The following is a 16,664-nucleotide window of genomic DNA, read 5'->3' as shown; positions in this document are numbered from 1 at the left end:
CAATTATTACAGGTGTTGTTCCTCTTTTTTCCTCCCCCCATAACTCCCCTCCTCCTCATTCCCCATCCCATCCCATACCCTTACACCCCTGCCACTGTCTTCATCCTTAGGTGTAAGATTTTTGTCCCAATCTCTTCCCACACCCCTCAGACCTCCTTCCCCCTGGGAATTGTCAGTCCACTCCCGTTATGTCCCTGGTTCTATTATATTCACCAGTCCATTCTGTTCTTCAGATTTTTTATTCTCTTGATTTTTAGATTCACTTGTTGGTAGGTATGTAATTGATGTCTTTTTGTTGTTCATAATTTTTACCTTTACCTTTTTCTTCTTCCTCTTAAAGACCCTTCAGCATTTCATGTAATCCTGGTTTGGTGGTGATGAACTCCTTTAGCTTTTTATTGTCTGTAAAGCTCTTTATCTGACCTTCAATTCTGAATGATAGCTTTGCTGGGTAGAGTAATTTTGGTTGAAGGTTCTTGCTGTTCATCACTTTATTTCTTGCCACTGCTGTCTGGCCTGCATAGTTTCTGTTGAGAATCAGCTGACAATCATATGGGTACTCCCTTGTAGGTAACTAACTGTTTTTCTCATGCTGCTTTCAAGATTCTCTCTTTGTCTTTTGCTCTTGGCATTTTAATTATGTGGTCCTCTGGATTCCTTTTGTTTGGGGTTCTGTGTGCTTCCTGAACTTGTAAGTCTATTTCTTTCACCAGGTAGGGAAAGTTTTCTATCATTATTTCTTTCAATAGGCCTTCAATATCCTGCTCGCTCTCTTCTGGCACCCCAAAAATCTGGATGTTGGTACGCTTAAAGCCGTCCAGAGGCTCCTTACACTATCCTCACTTTTTACACTATTCTTCTTTCTGCCTCTCTAGTTGGGTGGTTTTTTATTTTCTCATATTCCATATCTTTGGTTTGACTCTTGGGGTATGTTGATCTACAGTTGAGTTTCTGTATATTCTTTTTTTTTTTAATATATATTTTATTGATTTTGTACAGAGAGGAGGGGAGAGAGACAGAAAGCTAGAAACATCGATGAGAGAGAGTCATTGATCAGCTGCCTCTTGCACACCCCCTACCGGGGATATGCCCGCAACCAAGGTACATGCCCTTGACCGGAATCGAACCCGGGTCCCTTCAGTCCCCAAGCCGACGCTCTATCCATTGAGCCAAACCGGTCTCGGCAGTTTCTGTATATTCTTTATTACAGACAGTGTATGCTTAATTTCTGACTGGTCCTTTTCCATTTTTTTGGCATTTTCATTAAGGTCCTTGAAGGTCTCTTCAAGTTTCTCATCGGTTTTTAGAAGATTCTTGAGTAACCTTATAAACATGATTCTGAACTCTGTGTCATCCAGTAGTTTACTTTTCTCCATCTCTCCCGTTCGTGACATGCTTCTGTGTGTCTTTTTGCAAAAGGAATTGTTTTTTCCATTTCTTTTCCTAAAGTTTTATACAGAAAGGCAGTGGATTTTTGCACATTGATTTTGTATCTGCAACTTGACTGTATTTGTTTATTGTTTCTAATAGTTTGGTAGTGACTTTAGGGTTTTCTATATGCAACATCATGTCATCTGCAAAAAGTGACAGTTTGACTTCCTTATTTTTATGCCTTTTATTTATTTCTCTTGTCTTATTGCTCAGACTAGGACTTACAGCACTATATAATAAAAGCCTAATGTGCAAATTGACTGAACAGCAGAATGACACATACCACCAGGGGTCAGATGCTTAATGAAGGAGCTGCCCCCAGCTCACAGCCCCGACTGGCAGTGGCTGCGGAGGGTGGGGCCAGCAAGCGGGCGGCACCAGGCCAGCCAAGATAGGTGCTATTGGGGTACCCAGATCAGTCCTGATCGCTGGCCAGGCCTAGGGACCCTACCCATTCACGAATTTTATGCACTGGGCCTCTAGTGTTGAATAAGAGGGGTAAGAGAAGACATCCTTATCTTGTTCTTGATCTTAGGGGAAAACCTTTTAGTTTTTCGCCATTGAGTATTATGTTAGCTGATGGTTTATCATGTATGAATGGTCTTTATTATGTTGAGGTACTTCTATTCCTATTTTATTGAGTATTTTAATTGTAAATAGATGTATCTTATCAAAGGCTTTTTCTGCATCTATTGATAAGATCATACGATTTTTATCTTTTGTTAATGTGGTATATTACCACATTGTAAATGTTGAACCAGCCTTGTGCCCCTGGATTGTGATATATTGTTTTTTGGATGTACTATTCTATTCGATTTGCTAGTGTTTTGTTTTGGATTTATGCATTAATATTCATCAGGGATATTGGTCTATAGTTTTCTTTTTGTGTGTTATCTTTGCCAGGTTTTTGTGTCCAGATTATATTGGTCTACTAGAATATCTTAGGAATCTTTGTACACTTGGTAGAATTCACAGGAGAAGCCATCTAGTCCGGGACTTTTATTTTGAGGGGAGGTTTTGATGGTTGTTTTAATTTCCTCACTGCTAATAAGTCTATTTAGATTTTCCAATTCTTCATGAGTTAGTTTAGGGAGGTTGTATATTTCTAGGAACTTACCCATTTCTTCTAGGTTATTGAATTTGGTGGCATAAAGTCTTTCATAATATTCTAGTATAATCCTTTGTAAATCTGTAGTGACTTCTCTCATTTCTGATTTTGTTTAGTTCTTTTTTTTTTAATATTTTTTTATTGATTTCAGAGAGGAAGGGAGTGAGAGGAGAGAGAGAAAAAGAGAGAGCACTCAATGAGGTGAAAGGATCATTGATCAGGTGCCTCCTTCATGCTCCACAGTAGGGGATCAAGCCTACAACCTAGGCGTGTGTCCTGACCAGGCACTGTGACGTCCTGGTTCATAGGTCAATGGACTGTTTATATGGGTTTTTTCCCACTTTTCCTTAGTGAATCTAGCCAGAGGTTTGTCAGTTGTTGTTGTTTTTTTTTTAATCTTTTCAAAGAACCAGCTTTTTACTCTTGATTTTTTTGGTATAGCCTTTTTGTTCTCTATATCATTTAATTCTCTAGTTTTTATTATTTCCTTTCTTATGCTGACTTTGGATTGCTATTTTCCTTTTTCTAGTATTTTAAGATGTGATGTTAGATTATTTACTTGGGTTTTTTTCTTGTTTCTTGAGGCCTATAATGATATAAATTTCCATCTTATGGCTTTCGTTGCATCGCAAAAGTTTTGATATGTTGTGCTATTCTCATTTGTCTCTATATTTTATCTTGTCTTTAATTTCTTCTCTGATTGAGTCATTTTATAGTAATATCTTATTTAATCTTCAGCATGTGTGGTTTTTTTATTTGATTTCTGCAGTTGATTTCTAATTTCAAGGCATCATAATCAGAAAATATGCCTGGTATTATTTCAGTCTTTTTTAGTTTGTTGAGTCTAGTTTTTGATTCAATTATATGATCTGTCCCAGAGTGTTCCATGTGCTCTGGAGAAAAATGTATAATCTGATGTTCTGAGATGAAATGTTCTGTAAATGTCAATTATATCCATTTAGTCTATCAGACCATTTATGGCTGATATTTCTTTATTGATTTTCTATTTAGCTGATTTGTCTAGAGCTATGAATGGAATATTAAGGTCTCCAACTATGACTGTGTTTAATCTGTGTCTCCTTTTAGTTCTATGGGCAGTTGCTCCCTCGCTGGGTGCATGTATACTAACAAGTGTTGCCCAGCCGGTGTGGCTCAGTAGTTGAACGTCAGTCCATGAACCAGGAGGTGAGGGTTTGATTCCTAGCCAGGGCATATGCCCCGATTGTAGGCTTGATTCCCAGGGGGGAGCATGCAAGAGGCAGCCGATTGATTCTCATGGTTGATGTTTCTCTCTCTTCCTCTTCCTTCCTATCTGAAATCAATTTAAAAAAGAAAAATAAACTATAGCTGCAAAAATTCTGAAGCAGGAGCGAACCTAGTATAGCTGGAGTGGAGTGAGTGGGGAAAGGATAGTAGCATTTGAGAAAGGGAACATTGGGGGCAATTGTAATGATTGTTGTTTATCCTGAGGTGCAAGCAATTGTGAGGTTTTGAGCAGAGGAATGACAGTCTGACTTGATTTACAAAGAATCTTGGCTGCTGTGTTGGGAGTAAACTATATAGTAGAGCCAGAAGCAGAGAGGCCAGGTTGGAGGCCAGTGCACTAATCCAGAGTGATGCTCCTGGCTCCCTGGCAGTTGGATCATGAGGCTTAGACTTCCAGTACTGAATCTATTGCAGAGGCCTTTGTGGTGAGCCCTGTGGTATGGTGGCCAGTGTGGTATCCTCAGCAGATTTGGCCTCTGGCCAAGGCTTTAATGCATGCATTCATTCACACATGTCAAAATTAAATAATAGGATACAGTCAAGTCTATTTCTCATTGTCCCTCAGACTTACAGTTACCCTCTCCATGTGGAGCGAGACTGTTTCCAGTTTTTGCTAGTACAAACAGTGCTGTATGAAGAACCTTCATGAATCATTTAATAAATGGTGGATTTATCTGTAAAACAAATCCAATAACTGGAAATATTTCTGTGTCCCCCTCAACAGAAATTTATGGCAGTTTACACTTTAACCATTTTTTGAGGGTGTCTGTTACCCCATATTTACCAATATGATGTTATCGAACTTTTGAAAGTTTCTGCCAGTCTTTTTGTTGTCGTTAATCCTCACCTGGGATATTTTTTCCATTGCTTTTGTTTTTTGTTTTTGTTTTTAATGTTTCATTCTTTTTTTTTTTAATTAAATCAATCTTTATTGTTCATGTTATTACAAAGGTTCCTCATTTCTTCCCCCCTCCACCAGGTTCTCACCCCACCCTCCGCCCCCTCCCCATCCCCCATTATCCTCATCCATAGGTACACAGTTTATGTTCAGTCTCTTCCTCCCTCCCTTTCCCCGATAGTAAATCCCTTTTCAGATTACTATCTGTTACTTAGCTATCAGTTACTTAGCATTTTCTCATATCAATAATACCTCCACATGCCCAATGATACACTTCACACAAAAGACATTTCCAAATAGATCAACCAGCCTCATCCAGGCCCCACCCAAGGCACTCACAGATCAACACCCCAGCGCTATACTAACTCAACACATCCAGATCTAAGCCTTCATCACTTGATTCAGCAGACCCTCAAGTTCCCGCAAAAGTTTCCAGCCATGTCTGAGAGGCAGCCGTGGGGGAGGGGCAGGCGAGGAGCGAGCTGTTCCGGGCCTGGCTGCTTTGGGCCTTGCCTCTGTTGCTCTGGTTCGTTCCACAACCAGCTGCTCCGGGTCTGGCCACTGCCGCTCCGGACCTAGTTGCTCTGGACTTGGCTGTTGCTGCTCCAGGCCTGGCCGCATCCGACCCGGCTGCTCTGGGCCCGGCTGCTCTGGGCCCGGCTGCTCCGGGCCCAGTTACTCCGGGCCCAGCCGCTCCAGGCCTGGCAGCAGCTGCTCCCGGCCTGGCCTCATCAGACCCGGCTGCTCCAGGCCTGGCCGCTCCCAGCCTGGCAACCGCTGCTCCGGGCCTGGCCGCTCCCAGCCTGGCAGCTGCTGCTCTGGGCCTGGCCACACCCGACCCGGCTGCTCCGGGCCTGGCCGCTCCCAGCCTGACAGCAGCTGCTCTGGGCCTGGCCACACCCGACCTGGCTGCTCTAGGCCCGGCCGCTCCGGGCCTGGCCGCTCCCAGCCTGGCAGCTGCTGCTCTGGGCCTGGCCACACCAGGCCCGTCTGCTCCGGGCCTGGCCGCTCCCAGCCTGGCAGCCGCTGCTCCAGGCCTGGCCACACCAGACCCGGCTGCTCCAGGCCTGGCCGCTCCCAGCCTGGCAGCCGCTGCTCCAGGCCTGGCCGCACCCAGTCTGGCAGCTGCTGCTCCAGGCCTGGCCGTTCCCAGCCTGGCAGCTGCTGCTCCGGGCCTGGCCGCTCCCAGCCTGGCAGCTGCTGCTCCGGGCCTGGCCACACCCAACCCGGCTGCTCTGGGCCCGGCTGCCCTGGGCCCGGCCACTCCGAGCCTGGCCTCTCCCGGCCTGGATGCTCTGGGCTTGGCTACTGCTGTTCTTGGCCTGGCTGCTCCCAACCCGGCTTCTCCGGGCCCGGCCACTCCGGGTCTGGGTGTTCCTGGACTGGCCACCCTGGGCTTGGCCGCCTCCGCCTCAGGCCTGGCTGCCACTGCCCCACGTCTGGCTGCTCCAGTGCTGGCCGTTGATGCTCTGGTTCTGGCCGCTGCTGCTCTGGGGCCTGGCCGCTGCTGCCTTGGGTCCGGCTGCCACTGCCTTGTGCCTGGGCACTCTAGGCCTGGTCACCACTGTTCCAACATTCTGTCCCTTTTTCTTTCTTTTTTTCTTTTTTTAAACGCATTTATGTTGCAATGTTGGCTGGTGAGTTGAGTTCTGACTTAATCTTTGATTTTTTAAGATCTTCTTTGTATTCTTTCTTAAGTAATTTTACTATCTTTTGCTCTCACTTGATTTCTTCACATTGAGAACTTTGGTTTCTTCCTCCTTGTCCTGGGAGCTCAGCAGGTTGGCCTGTGGCACCCCTTTGTTCTCTGCGGGCTCCTACGCTGCTTCAGCCTGTTGCCGGGGTCGGCGCCGCCCAGGAAGCAGCCCCCGTCCTTGGCTCCGTTGCCCGCGCTCAGTGGTCGAAGGCTCAGGGGCACCCCCCCCCAGGGGGCCCCGTCGCCCGGCTCCTTGCTGGTGCCCGGCTGGCCGGTGTCCAGCAGGGGCTCCTGCTCCCCGTCGCGTTCCTCCAGTCTAGAGCCCTCTCTCTCCCTCCCGCTAGGGGAGTCCAGGATCATAGTCAACAGACCGTCCTCCGCGAGCAGTGTGCGCGACTCCGGGGTCTCCGCTTTTCGCAGCTCCCCCAGGACTCCACCTCACAGCCCCGTCTTCCCCCGCCCGAGCTTGGGTCCCAGGGACTGGCCCAGACCTGGAGTTCGGGGCGGTCCGGACTGAGGCTCAGCACCACCAGAGGCTTTGTTTCTTCCGGCTAGGGTAATCCAGCATCAGAGTTAACATTCAGTCCTCTGCTTACAATGTGTGCGCGACTCCGGGGGCCCCACCTTTCGCTGCTCCCCTGGGATTCCGCCTCACAGCCCCGTCTCCCCCTGCTGGAGCCTGGGTCCCCAGGGTCTGGCCCATAACTGGGGCTCAGCGCTGCCAGTTCCGGGGGTTCAGCCCAGGCTGGGGGTTTTATTTCCTTCCTGCTAGGGAACGCCAGGCAGCACCCAGCCTCTCCTCCTCTCCGGCTGCGACCTCTCTGCGTGCGCATGCGCAGCACGTCTCCGTACCTTAGGCTTTTTTTCAGCTCCTCTGATTTTCCTTCTGGTTTTCTCCCTCCTTCCTATTGTAGAGTTTTCAGTCAGTCGACTACCTGTAGCTCTGGGCAATGTCCACTCTACATTTTAGTTGTATTCCATTGAAATTGTTGTGTCTGCTGCGGTTAGGTGTCTACCCAAGCAGCCATCTTGGATCCTCCTCCATTGGTTTTTAGAGAGAATGGGAGGGAGGGGAGAGACAGAGAGAGAAGCCTCGATGTGAGAGACATATCAGTTAGTTGCCTCCAACAAATGCCCCAACCGGGGCTGGGGATCAAGTCTGCAAGCGTGGTTGGTACGTGCCCTTAACCAGGATTGAACTGCAACCCTTCCATAGGCAGACCAAAGCTCTAACCACTGAGCAACCTGTCAGAGCTTGCCAGTCTTATAATTGAAAAATGTTACCTTGGTACCCTGTGTGTTTCATGTTGTGTGAGGTTGAACATTTTTTTCATAAGTTATGAGTACTTTTTTTGTGTGAACTGCATATAAATATTGTTCGATTTTTTTTCCTTCAATGTTGGTCTTAGTTACTTGCAGGAGCTCTTTTTGTATTAGGGGGGAAAGGTGTTTTGTTTTGTTTTTTTATTGACTAGTACCTGGACATAGTAATGAAAATGAAACAAAATAGGATGTAGTCAGTCTGCTTCTCTTCCTTAAAGACAAATACTTTTAACTGTTTATTTGTATTCTAGAAGGTGTTCCTCTCTACTAGTAAATTGTGTGTGTGAGAGAGAGAGAGAGATGTGTCCCCTTATTAATATATCATTAGAAAGAACCTATATGAACTATTGTTTACTTTATTTACCTGTTTATCAACTGTAGACCTCCTGATATGAAGATATACTGTCTTAACCTCACACAGACACAAATCATAATCATCACTCTGTATCTTATTAATGTACTTACCATAATACTTGGTTATAGCTCATATATATTACATATGAAGTAAACATCATAATGAATGAGCCAAGAAGCATAAGCCCCATATGTTGTTTTTTTTTTACAAAAGTTATTCTTCCTGCCATTAAAAATTGCCTTAATAACTTGTTGGTAACTTTAAAAGCTGAAAATAATAAGCAATATTCTGCTATGATTTTATAAGAATTCTTCAGCACAGAGCCAAGTTGTATGCCTTCCCCACAGTTGTAATCATAAATACTGTACATTTAAAAAGATATTACTTTGATCATGATTAAATGGGTTGTCTTTTCATAGATTCAAAATCATTATTTTTTAAGACTTTGTTTTGTTTTAGAGAAAGGAAAGGAGAGAGAGAGAAACATCTGTGTGAGAGTAAAACCTTTCCTGGCAACAGGATAGCACCCAGCTAAATGCACACCAGCCATGACAAAAGCATCTACATTTTACATTTTAGTTTGCTTCATGATTGGACCTTAACTTCTCCAGTTTTTAAATTGTTTTTCCATCTTGTTCTCATAGTCTCTGTTTCTTGGAATTTGTTCCATTCTTGAGTTCACAGATTCAGTAATCTAATTTAGACCATTATTTTCTTAGACCATTATTTTCTTTACAATTTTTGTTGTTGGGTTGTTTTTCTTAGAGATTCTGAATGCTCTTCCTTTTTGCTTGTATTTGTTGCCTTTATCCTATCTAATAAAAGAGTGATATGCAAATTAGCCATCACTCCGCTACACCCACAAGCTGATTAGAGTGAGTATGCAAATTAACCCCAACCAAGATGGCTGCACCCACAGAGAGGAGGGAGGCTTGGATTTTCCTGGCAATGGAGGAAGCCAAGCTTTCCACACCCTGGCAGGTCCAGGCCTCCACTCAAGGGTACAAAGTTTCAATTAAAGAAAGTAAATAAATTCTAATAGAAATGGCGCAGCCACTGTGCTGGAAGAACAGAAGGCTAGGGTTGCCCCAGGAGATGGAGGATGCCAAGCTTTCTCCGGTCCAGACCTTCACTCCAGGCTACGAAGTTTCAATTATAGAAGATACATAAATTCCAACAGAAATGGCTGCCACCACAGAGCTAGCAGGAGGCTTGGCTCAGCTCCAGGCTACAAAGTTTTAATTGTAGAAGGTAAATAAATTATAGATACCAGGGCCTCCGCTTGGGTCACTGGGGGGCATGGCTTGCCTTCAAACCACCACAGGCCCCTCACCCAGGCCGCCCCACTCTCCAAGGGAACCCCCACCCTGAACCAGGACACCCTTCAGGACAAACCTGCTGGCCCCCACCCATGCACCGACCTCTGTCCTATCTAATAAAAGGGTGATATGCAAATAGGCCATCACTCCAACACACAAGATGGCTGCCCCCATGTGGACACAAGATGGCCAGCAGAGGAAGGCAATTGGGAAGGACCAGGTCTGTAAGGGAGGGCAGTTGGGAGCAACCAACCCTGCAGGGGAGGGCATTTAGGGGTGACCAGGCTGGCAGAGGAGGGAAGTTGGGGGCGACCAGGCTTGCAGTGGATGGCAATTAGGGGTGACCAGGCCTGCAGGGGAGGGCAGTTAGGTGCAATCAGGCTGGCAGGGAAGTGGTTATGGGGTGATCAGGCTGGCAGGTGGAAGCAGTTAGGAACAATCAGGGAGGAAGGCAGGCAAGCGAGCAGTTGGGAGCCAGCAGTCCTGGATTGTGAGAGGGATGTCCGACTGTCCAGTAGGATTGAGCCTAAATGCAGTCGGACATCCCTCAATGGGTCCCAAATTGGAGAGGGTACAGGTTGGGCTGAGGGACCACCCCCCCCTGCCCGAATTTTGTGCACTGGGCCTCTAGTTGTTAATAATTAACATGATAACAAAAATGAGGGAATTTGTGGTCTCTGCCTTGGTGCACTGGTTATACCCTGAGGGAAAAGGGGAAGGTAACTCAGTTACCCTGACGTTATAAAGGTATGTTATCTTAGATGCAAAAAGACAATAGGCTCAGTTAAGATCAGAATTTATCTTTGTCGCCCTGACCAGTTTGATAGAACATTGGCCTATGGACTGAAGGGTCCCACGTTCGATTCTGGTCAAGGGCAAGTACAGTACCTTGGTTTTGAGCATATCCCTAGTGCGGGGTGTACAGGAGGCAACTGATATTTCTCTCTCATCTAATGTTTCTGGCTCTCTATCCTTCTCACTTCCTCTCTGTAATAAAATATTTTTTTAAAAAAATTGATATTTTCAGTGAAGATACAGGCGTAGGAAATGACTACTACCATTAGTGCTTTTTCAAGTTAATTTCAGACCATCCTTTTGTGTTTACTGTAGGTCTTTGATTTTGCAAGACTGCCATGCAGGCTTTCCCTGAACTAGTCAGGTTAGCATGTGGCCCCTTTTTGTCCATAAAACCTTTCTTAGGTCAGTTGCTAATCCTTCATCTAACATGGAGTAGTGCTAAATCCAATGCCAATCTGATTCTTTTGCTTTTCATGTCTGGAAACTTAGCAATATCTTTTGTGTTTAGAAATTTTATAATAACTTATTTTATAATAACTTATCTGGGTATGGGTCTTTATTTATTTACTTTATTCAGTGTTATGCTGGGTAGTTCATGGACTTTTTTTTTTTTAACATATTTTATTGATTTTTTTTACAGAGAGGGATAGAGAGATAGAAACATCGACCAGCTGTCTCTTGCACACCCGTCAATGGGGATGTACCCACAATCAATGTACATGCCCTTGACCAGAATCTAACCTGGGACCCTTCAGTCCGCAGACCGACGCTCTATCCACTGAGCCAAACCGGTTTCGGCAGTGCATGGACTTTTTTTTTTTTTTTCCTTCTTTTTTTTTATTGATTCTCCACAGAGAGGAAGAGAGAGAGAGATAGTTAGAAACATTGATGAGAGAGAAAGATCAGTCAGCTCCCTCGGGATGTGCCTGCAACCAAGGTACATGCCCTTGACAGGAATTGAACCTGGAACCCTTCAGTCCACAGGCCGACGCTCTGTCCACTGAGCCACACCGGTTTTGGCAATTGATGGACTTTTGATTTAAAGATTTGTAACTTTCCTTTAGCTTGTTCATTTATTACTTATTAAATAATTTGATGCAATCCACCATGTTCTTTTACTAAGATATGAACTGTTGAATCCATCCTTTGTATATTTCATATATATATAATTAATTAATTTTTAGAGGGAGGAAAAAAGTGGGGAGAGAGAAATATCAATCACTTGCTTCCCATCTGACATGGAATCAAACTGAGCCACACCAGCCAAGGCTGTCTTAGTTTTTTCCTCATTTTCTTTTCTTATCCTGATTGTTAATCTCCTTCCTATAATAGATTTTATTCAAATATCTTAGGACAGTGGTCAGCAAACTCATTAGTCAACAGAGCCAAATATCAACAGTACAATGATTAAAATTTCTTTTGAGAGCCAAATTTTTTAAAATTCAAACGTCTAACGCCACTTCTTCAAAATACCCTGTTTCCCCGAAAATAAAACAGTGTCTTATATTAATTTTTGCTCCCAAAGATGCACTAGGTCTTATTTTCAGGGGATGTCTTATTTTTCCATGAAGAAGAATACGGTACACATTTATTGTTAAATGAAAATAAAGGAAATTTATTACCTGTATACAGTACGGTAGTTCGGTAGTTGTCAACACAAACCAGACAAACTGAATCCTACAGCATCAAGAATTTACTCATTTATTCAATGACAATCATGTCATCATCTTCTGGAACATCATCATAACAATCCAATTCCTGAATTTCCTGGTGAATTTCTTGTGACCATTTCTTTCAGAATCAGTGGACCAAATCTCTCATGTTTAGCCTAGGGGGACCTTATTTTCGGGGGGATGCCTTATATTTCACTTAGAAGGAAACCTGTAAGTAGGTCTAATTTTCGGAAGATGTCTTATTTGCGGGGAAACACGGTAGAACTCCCAGGCCGTGGTATTTTGTGGAAGAGCCACACTCAAGGGGCCAAAGAGTCGCATGCGGCTCGAGAGCCGCAGTTTGCCAACCACTCTTAGGCGATAGAGAGTTAATTGTCCTAGAGCTCTGTATATGGCCAGGATTTGTCTTCTGGCAAGGTTTGCTTTAAGGTAGTAATTTTTTTCTGAATTCCAGGGGGCTTTGTTCAGAGATGCCGTTAGTTCCAGATCCCACTGATGCCTGCAGAGAAGAGTCTTCCTTTTACTGTTCGTGTTACTTGGGAGTTTGTTGCCTAATTATAGGTCATTCTAATTGCGGCAGTGAGGCACAGGATTGGTCACTGCCTGTGCAGACAGACCTTAGTTTTCCTGATTTTAAACCTCATTTTTACTCTGCCCTCTGCCACACCTGCTGCCTCAGAGTCTGAAGCATTTCCGAGCTCCAAGTGAGTAGCTCCTCCTACACACTAGCACTCCAGAGGCTCCTCTGCCCTTGATCTCCATACTTCTTCTGTTTTCATCAGTCTAGAAATTTGTTGGAAAAATACCTCATAGTTTCCTCCCTGCCCAGTTCTATTTATATTATAAATGTCATTTTACTCATTTATCTAGTCTTTTTAAAAAGAAGGTAAATATTTGTAGACATTTGTAGTTTGTTTGCCATATTAAAGAAGAAATCTGTTTACCTCTGATGGAAGCACTTTCAACTCTTGCTGGTACTACTACTGCTCATTGGCCACCCTCCAACTATATTAATACTACACTCCTCCAAATTACTGTATGTGCAGTAGCCAAAATAACCTTTAGGAACACAAATCTGATTGTCAAATTATACATGTCTTAATACATCTCATATGATGTCCTCGAGATTGTGTCCTACAGGAAATTGTGTCACTGCAACTATGATGTGATATGGATGTGATCATGGTGTTTAACAGCAAGACCTGTACTCACAAGAGCTAGCCCCTGAGCAGGGTCTCTTCTCTCCTTAAGGCCTCAGTCTTGGTCTCGGCCTCTGAGCCACGGACCTAAAAATAAGTCACAGGGCTGTGAGCTAGCAGGGCAACTGCACACCTCTGGTTCTGTGGCTAACTGCTGTTCAGCAGTAGTGAATCCTCGTGTCCAGCAATGCCACTGCTCTGGGCAGCCTGGAGATCCATCTCAGCTTCCAATTAGGATTCAGGACTGGGCTTATATCTAGGTTGAGAATTATCAGAATCCCAGATCTATTCTCTGCAAGTGTCTAAAGTCTTAACAAAGCAAGAAATGCCATGCCAACCCATACTTAGAATAACCTCTCCCTGGATTTGTCCATGTGTCTTGATTCCAGACTGTCAATGGATTTGCTCTGCAGCTTTCATCATCCTAGGTCATGACTTCTACTCAAATCAAACCCAGGGTCTGAGCCAGCTTTTCTCTTCCAGCTGCTACTTGGTTTAAATATGGAAATCCTGGAGTCTTCAGACCGCCATCAAACTGAGATGGAACTGTCCTGGTGTCTCTCCGTAGCATCATCAGAAGATAGCTGCTTTCTCTTTACCCAGGAATGGAAAGCAGCTGTCAGACATGCTCATTTTTGCATTACCCCTACTTGAACTTCTCATTTAACTTAAGGAATCAGAGAGGGAAGTATAAAATCAAACATTAGTAAGTGCAAGTAATGTCTGCCACAACCAACTTTGGAAAAGGACAGCCAGAGGACCTGGCAACGATAAGCCCCCAGAGATTTGGTGAAAAGCCTGGCAATTCCCCAATTGCTGGCATGAGCCCCAGGGTGCCTTTAATAAGCTGACATCTTTTCACATTTGATCTCCTGACAAACACCAACACCAAATGAACAGTGTGGGCATAGTCTTCAGTCTTTTCAAAAGAAAGGAGATTAAAGGAAAACCTCAGCAAATTAGGAATAAATGGAAATCTTACTAATCTAATAAAGAATTAGATTAAAACCCACATTATATGTAATGGTGAAATACCTCTTTCCTCTTGAGACTGATGTCAAATTTACAAACTACTACCATATAATAAGTGAACTGTTAGAGGCAGGGGGGGAAATATGCAAGACATACATTGAAAACATTTCTGAGGGAAAAATAGCATATCTTCAGGACCTTGGACTAGGCAAAGAGGACAAAAAAGTGATAACAATAAAAGGAAATATTGACAAATGACCATTCAGGCAAAATTTGTTTATCAAAAGACATCAAGAGAAAATGGGAGTCACAGCCTGGGAGGAAATATTTGCATTATGTAATATTAGTCATCAAAGAGCTCATAATCCAGAATATATAGAGCAAAATCAGTTTTGTAAAGAGAAAGGATCAAAAATTGAATTTTTTAATCTTTAACATAAGAGCATATATTCAAATATCTAATGAACATATGAAAAGTTGACACTATGTCCTCAAGAAAATAAAAATGAAAACCACAAAGCCATGCCATTCTACCCCCACAAAAGTGACTGAAACTTCTTTTTTTTTTTCTTTCTTTTTTTTCTTTTTTTTTTTTTGGTTATTACAGTTTTATTTTTGGGTACACATTTGCTTAACAATCATTCAATGTTTAGGCCAGGTTCAGGTAATTGAAGAGCCTTTATAAGTAGTTTATATTGCCTTGAACTAAGGTATGCTGAAAACCCAGTCTGGAGCAAAATAGGAAATAACATCTTTCTAAAGATAGGTTGAGAAATTCTGATCCAGTAGGTTAAGATGTTTCCCCTCTCTGGTAGCAGGGCTGAGGCATACCTGGCTGCTAGGCCACCATTCACAGGAATAGCCAAGAAAACAGGGTACAGACCATCCACAGCCAGTCCAACCAGTCCACTTCGTATGATGGTACAGGTTTCACAATGCAAATCACCTGTATTCAGTGGTAAACTTACAACGGTTTTGTAAGATACGTCTGCTGTCAAAAATGGGATCACTGCCATTGGTAAACCAGCAGCTATACGAGCCTGTGTCACATTTAAGACGCGTCAAAAAAGACTGTTTGCTATTAGGCCACAGAGAGCAGCATTTAGTCCAATATATGTTGATCCATGTTCAAGTAGGTTCCTTTCTGCTTCTGGAAGTTGGTTAATTTTCCTGTGTATGATGTCAAAAATGTGTTCTCTCTTGAAAGTATCATCTGATTCATGATTTTCCATCTTGAACCTTGTGCTCCCCCGGCCGCCCTCGGTGCTGGCTCCTGGCTCCGGCCTTCCTCGGCCCTAAGGCTCACGGCACCTTCACCCTGCTCGCGCGGGCGCAGCCATCTTTGGGGGCTGAAACTTTTTTTAATATATATTTTTATTGATTTCAGGAAGGAGGGAGAGACAGAAACATCAATGATGACAATCACCAGTCAGCTGCCCTCTGCATGCTCCCTACTGGGGACTGCAACCAGGGCACAGTCCCTTGACCAGAACCAAACCAGAGATCCTTCAGTTCACAGCCTGACATTCTATCCACTGAGCCAAACTGGGTTGGGTGTGCCTTAAGCTTTTTTTTTTAATTTAATAAATCTTTGTTGTTCCGATTATTACAGTTGTTCCTCTTTTTCCCCCCAATAGCTCTCCTCCACCTGGTTCCCATTGCACCCTCTGTCCTTACCTCCCACCCCCATTGTCCACATCCATAGGTGTATGATTTTTGTCCTGTCTCTTCCCGCACCCCTTTCCCCCTGAGAGTTGTCAGTCCACTCCCTTTCTATGCCCCTTATTCTATTATATTCACCAGTTTATTCTGTACCTTAGTTTAATTCACTTCATTTTTAGATTCACTTGTTGGTAGATATGTATTTGTTTTTCTCCATTTCTTTCATTTGTGATCTGTTTCTTTGTCTCCACATTTTTGCTGTTTCTCTGAGTTGGTAGGATAACTTTGTGTGCTTGGTGTCCTATATGGGCTAGTAGCTTGGCTTCCTCAGTTACCTGAGGTGGACACTCTTGATGCACCCCTTTGTAAACTGTGTGTACAGCCTTGTTGTACACACAGGCCCATTGGCTGTGAGGATCAGCTGTGTCTATGCAGGGAGACAGCCTTATTCCACTAGACTTGCAAAATTGTAAAAGCCTCTCTGCTCAGCTTGGATGGGCGGAGTTTCAGGGTGGAGCCTACAGCCTTGGCTTCCTGTCAGCCCGGCCCTATGAGGTTCCTGAGTCTCAGTGTCCCTCGGTGTCCCTTGGTACTCGCTGCAAGCATCTCTGAGATAAAGGCGCCCTCGAGTTTCACCTGCTGCCAGTCTAGTCTCCCCCAATGAATCTGGATTCCCAGATTCTCACCTGGAACTGGGGTTCAGTGCAGTCGGAGCTGGGGCTCAGCGCAGTCCGAAGTTTTTGTCTCCATCCAGCAGCACAGTCAACAGTCCGTCCTCTGCAGGCATTCACGTGCATGCCTCCAGAGCTGTGCCTTTTGCCACTTTCCTCAGTTTCTACCTGACAGCCAAGATTCCCCCGTACAAGCCTGGGTCCCCAGGGTCTCGCCCGGAACTGGGATTCAATGCATTCGGAACTGGGGTTCAGCACCATCTGAAGCTTTTATCTCCTTCCCATTAGAGAAC

The 16,664-nt window shown here is 44.2% G+C and overlaps 1 protein-coding gene across 1 annotated transcript; it reads right to left on the bottom strand.

Moving 5' to 3' along the window:
- Window positions 1-14,635: 14,635 nt before the first annotated feature.
- Window positions 14,636-15,388, bottom strand: LOC118720828 (transmembrane protein 126A-like). The gene has a single exon (XM_036441193.2). It carries the CDS (start codon window positions 15,052-15,054, stop codon window positions 14,677-14,679), a length of 378 nt encoding a protein of 125 aa, XP_036297086.1. The 5' UTR covers window positions 15,055-15,388; the 3' UTR covers window positions 14,636-14,676.
- Between the last annotated feature and the right edge of the window lie 1,276 nt (window positions 15,389-16,664).

Source organism: Pipistrellus kuhlii, unplaced genomic scaffold (genome assembly GCF_014108245.1).
Source record: "Pipistrellus kuhlii isolate mPipKuh1 unplaced genomic scaffold, mPipKuh1.p scaffold_m20_p_17, whole genome shotgun sequence".
NCBI classification, from domain to species: Eukaryota; Metazoa; Chordata; class Mammalia; order Chiroptera; family Vespertilionidae; genus Pipistrellus; species Pipistrellus kuhlii.
The sequence above is the reverse complement of the archived record's forward strand: the minus strand, read 5'-3'. Positions and strand labels throughout refer to the sequence as shown.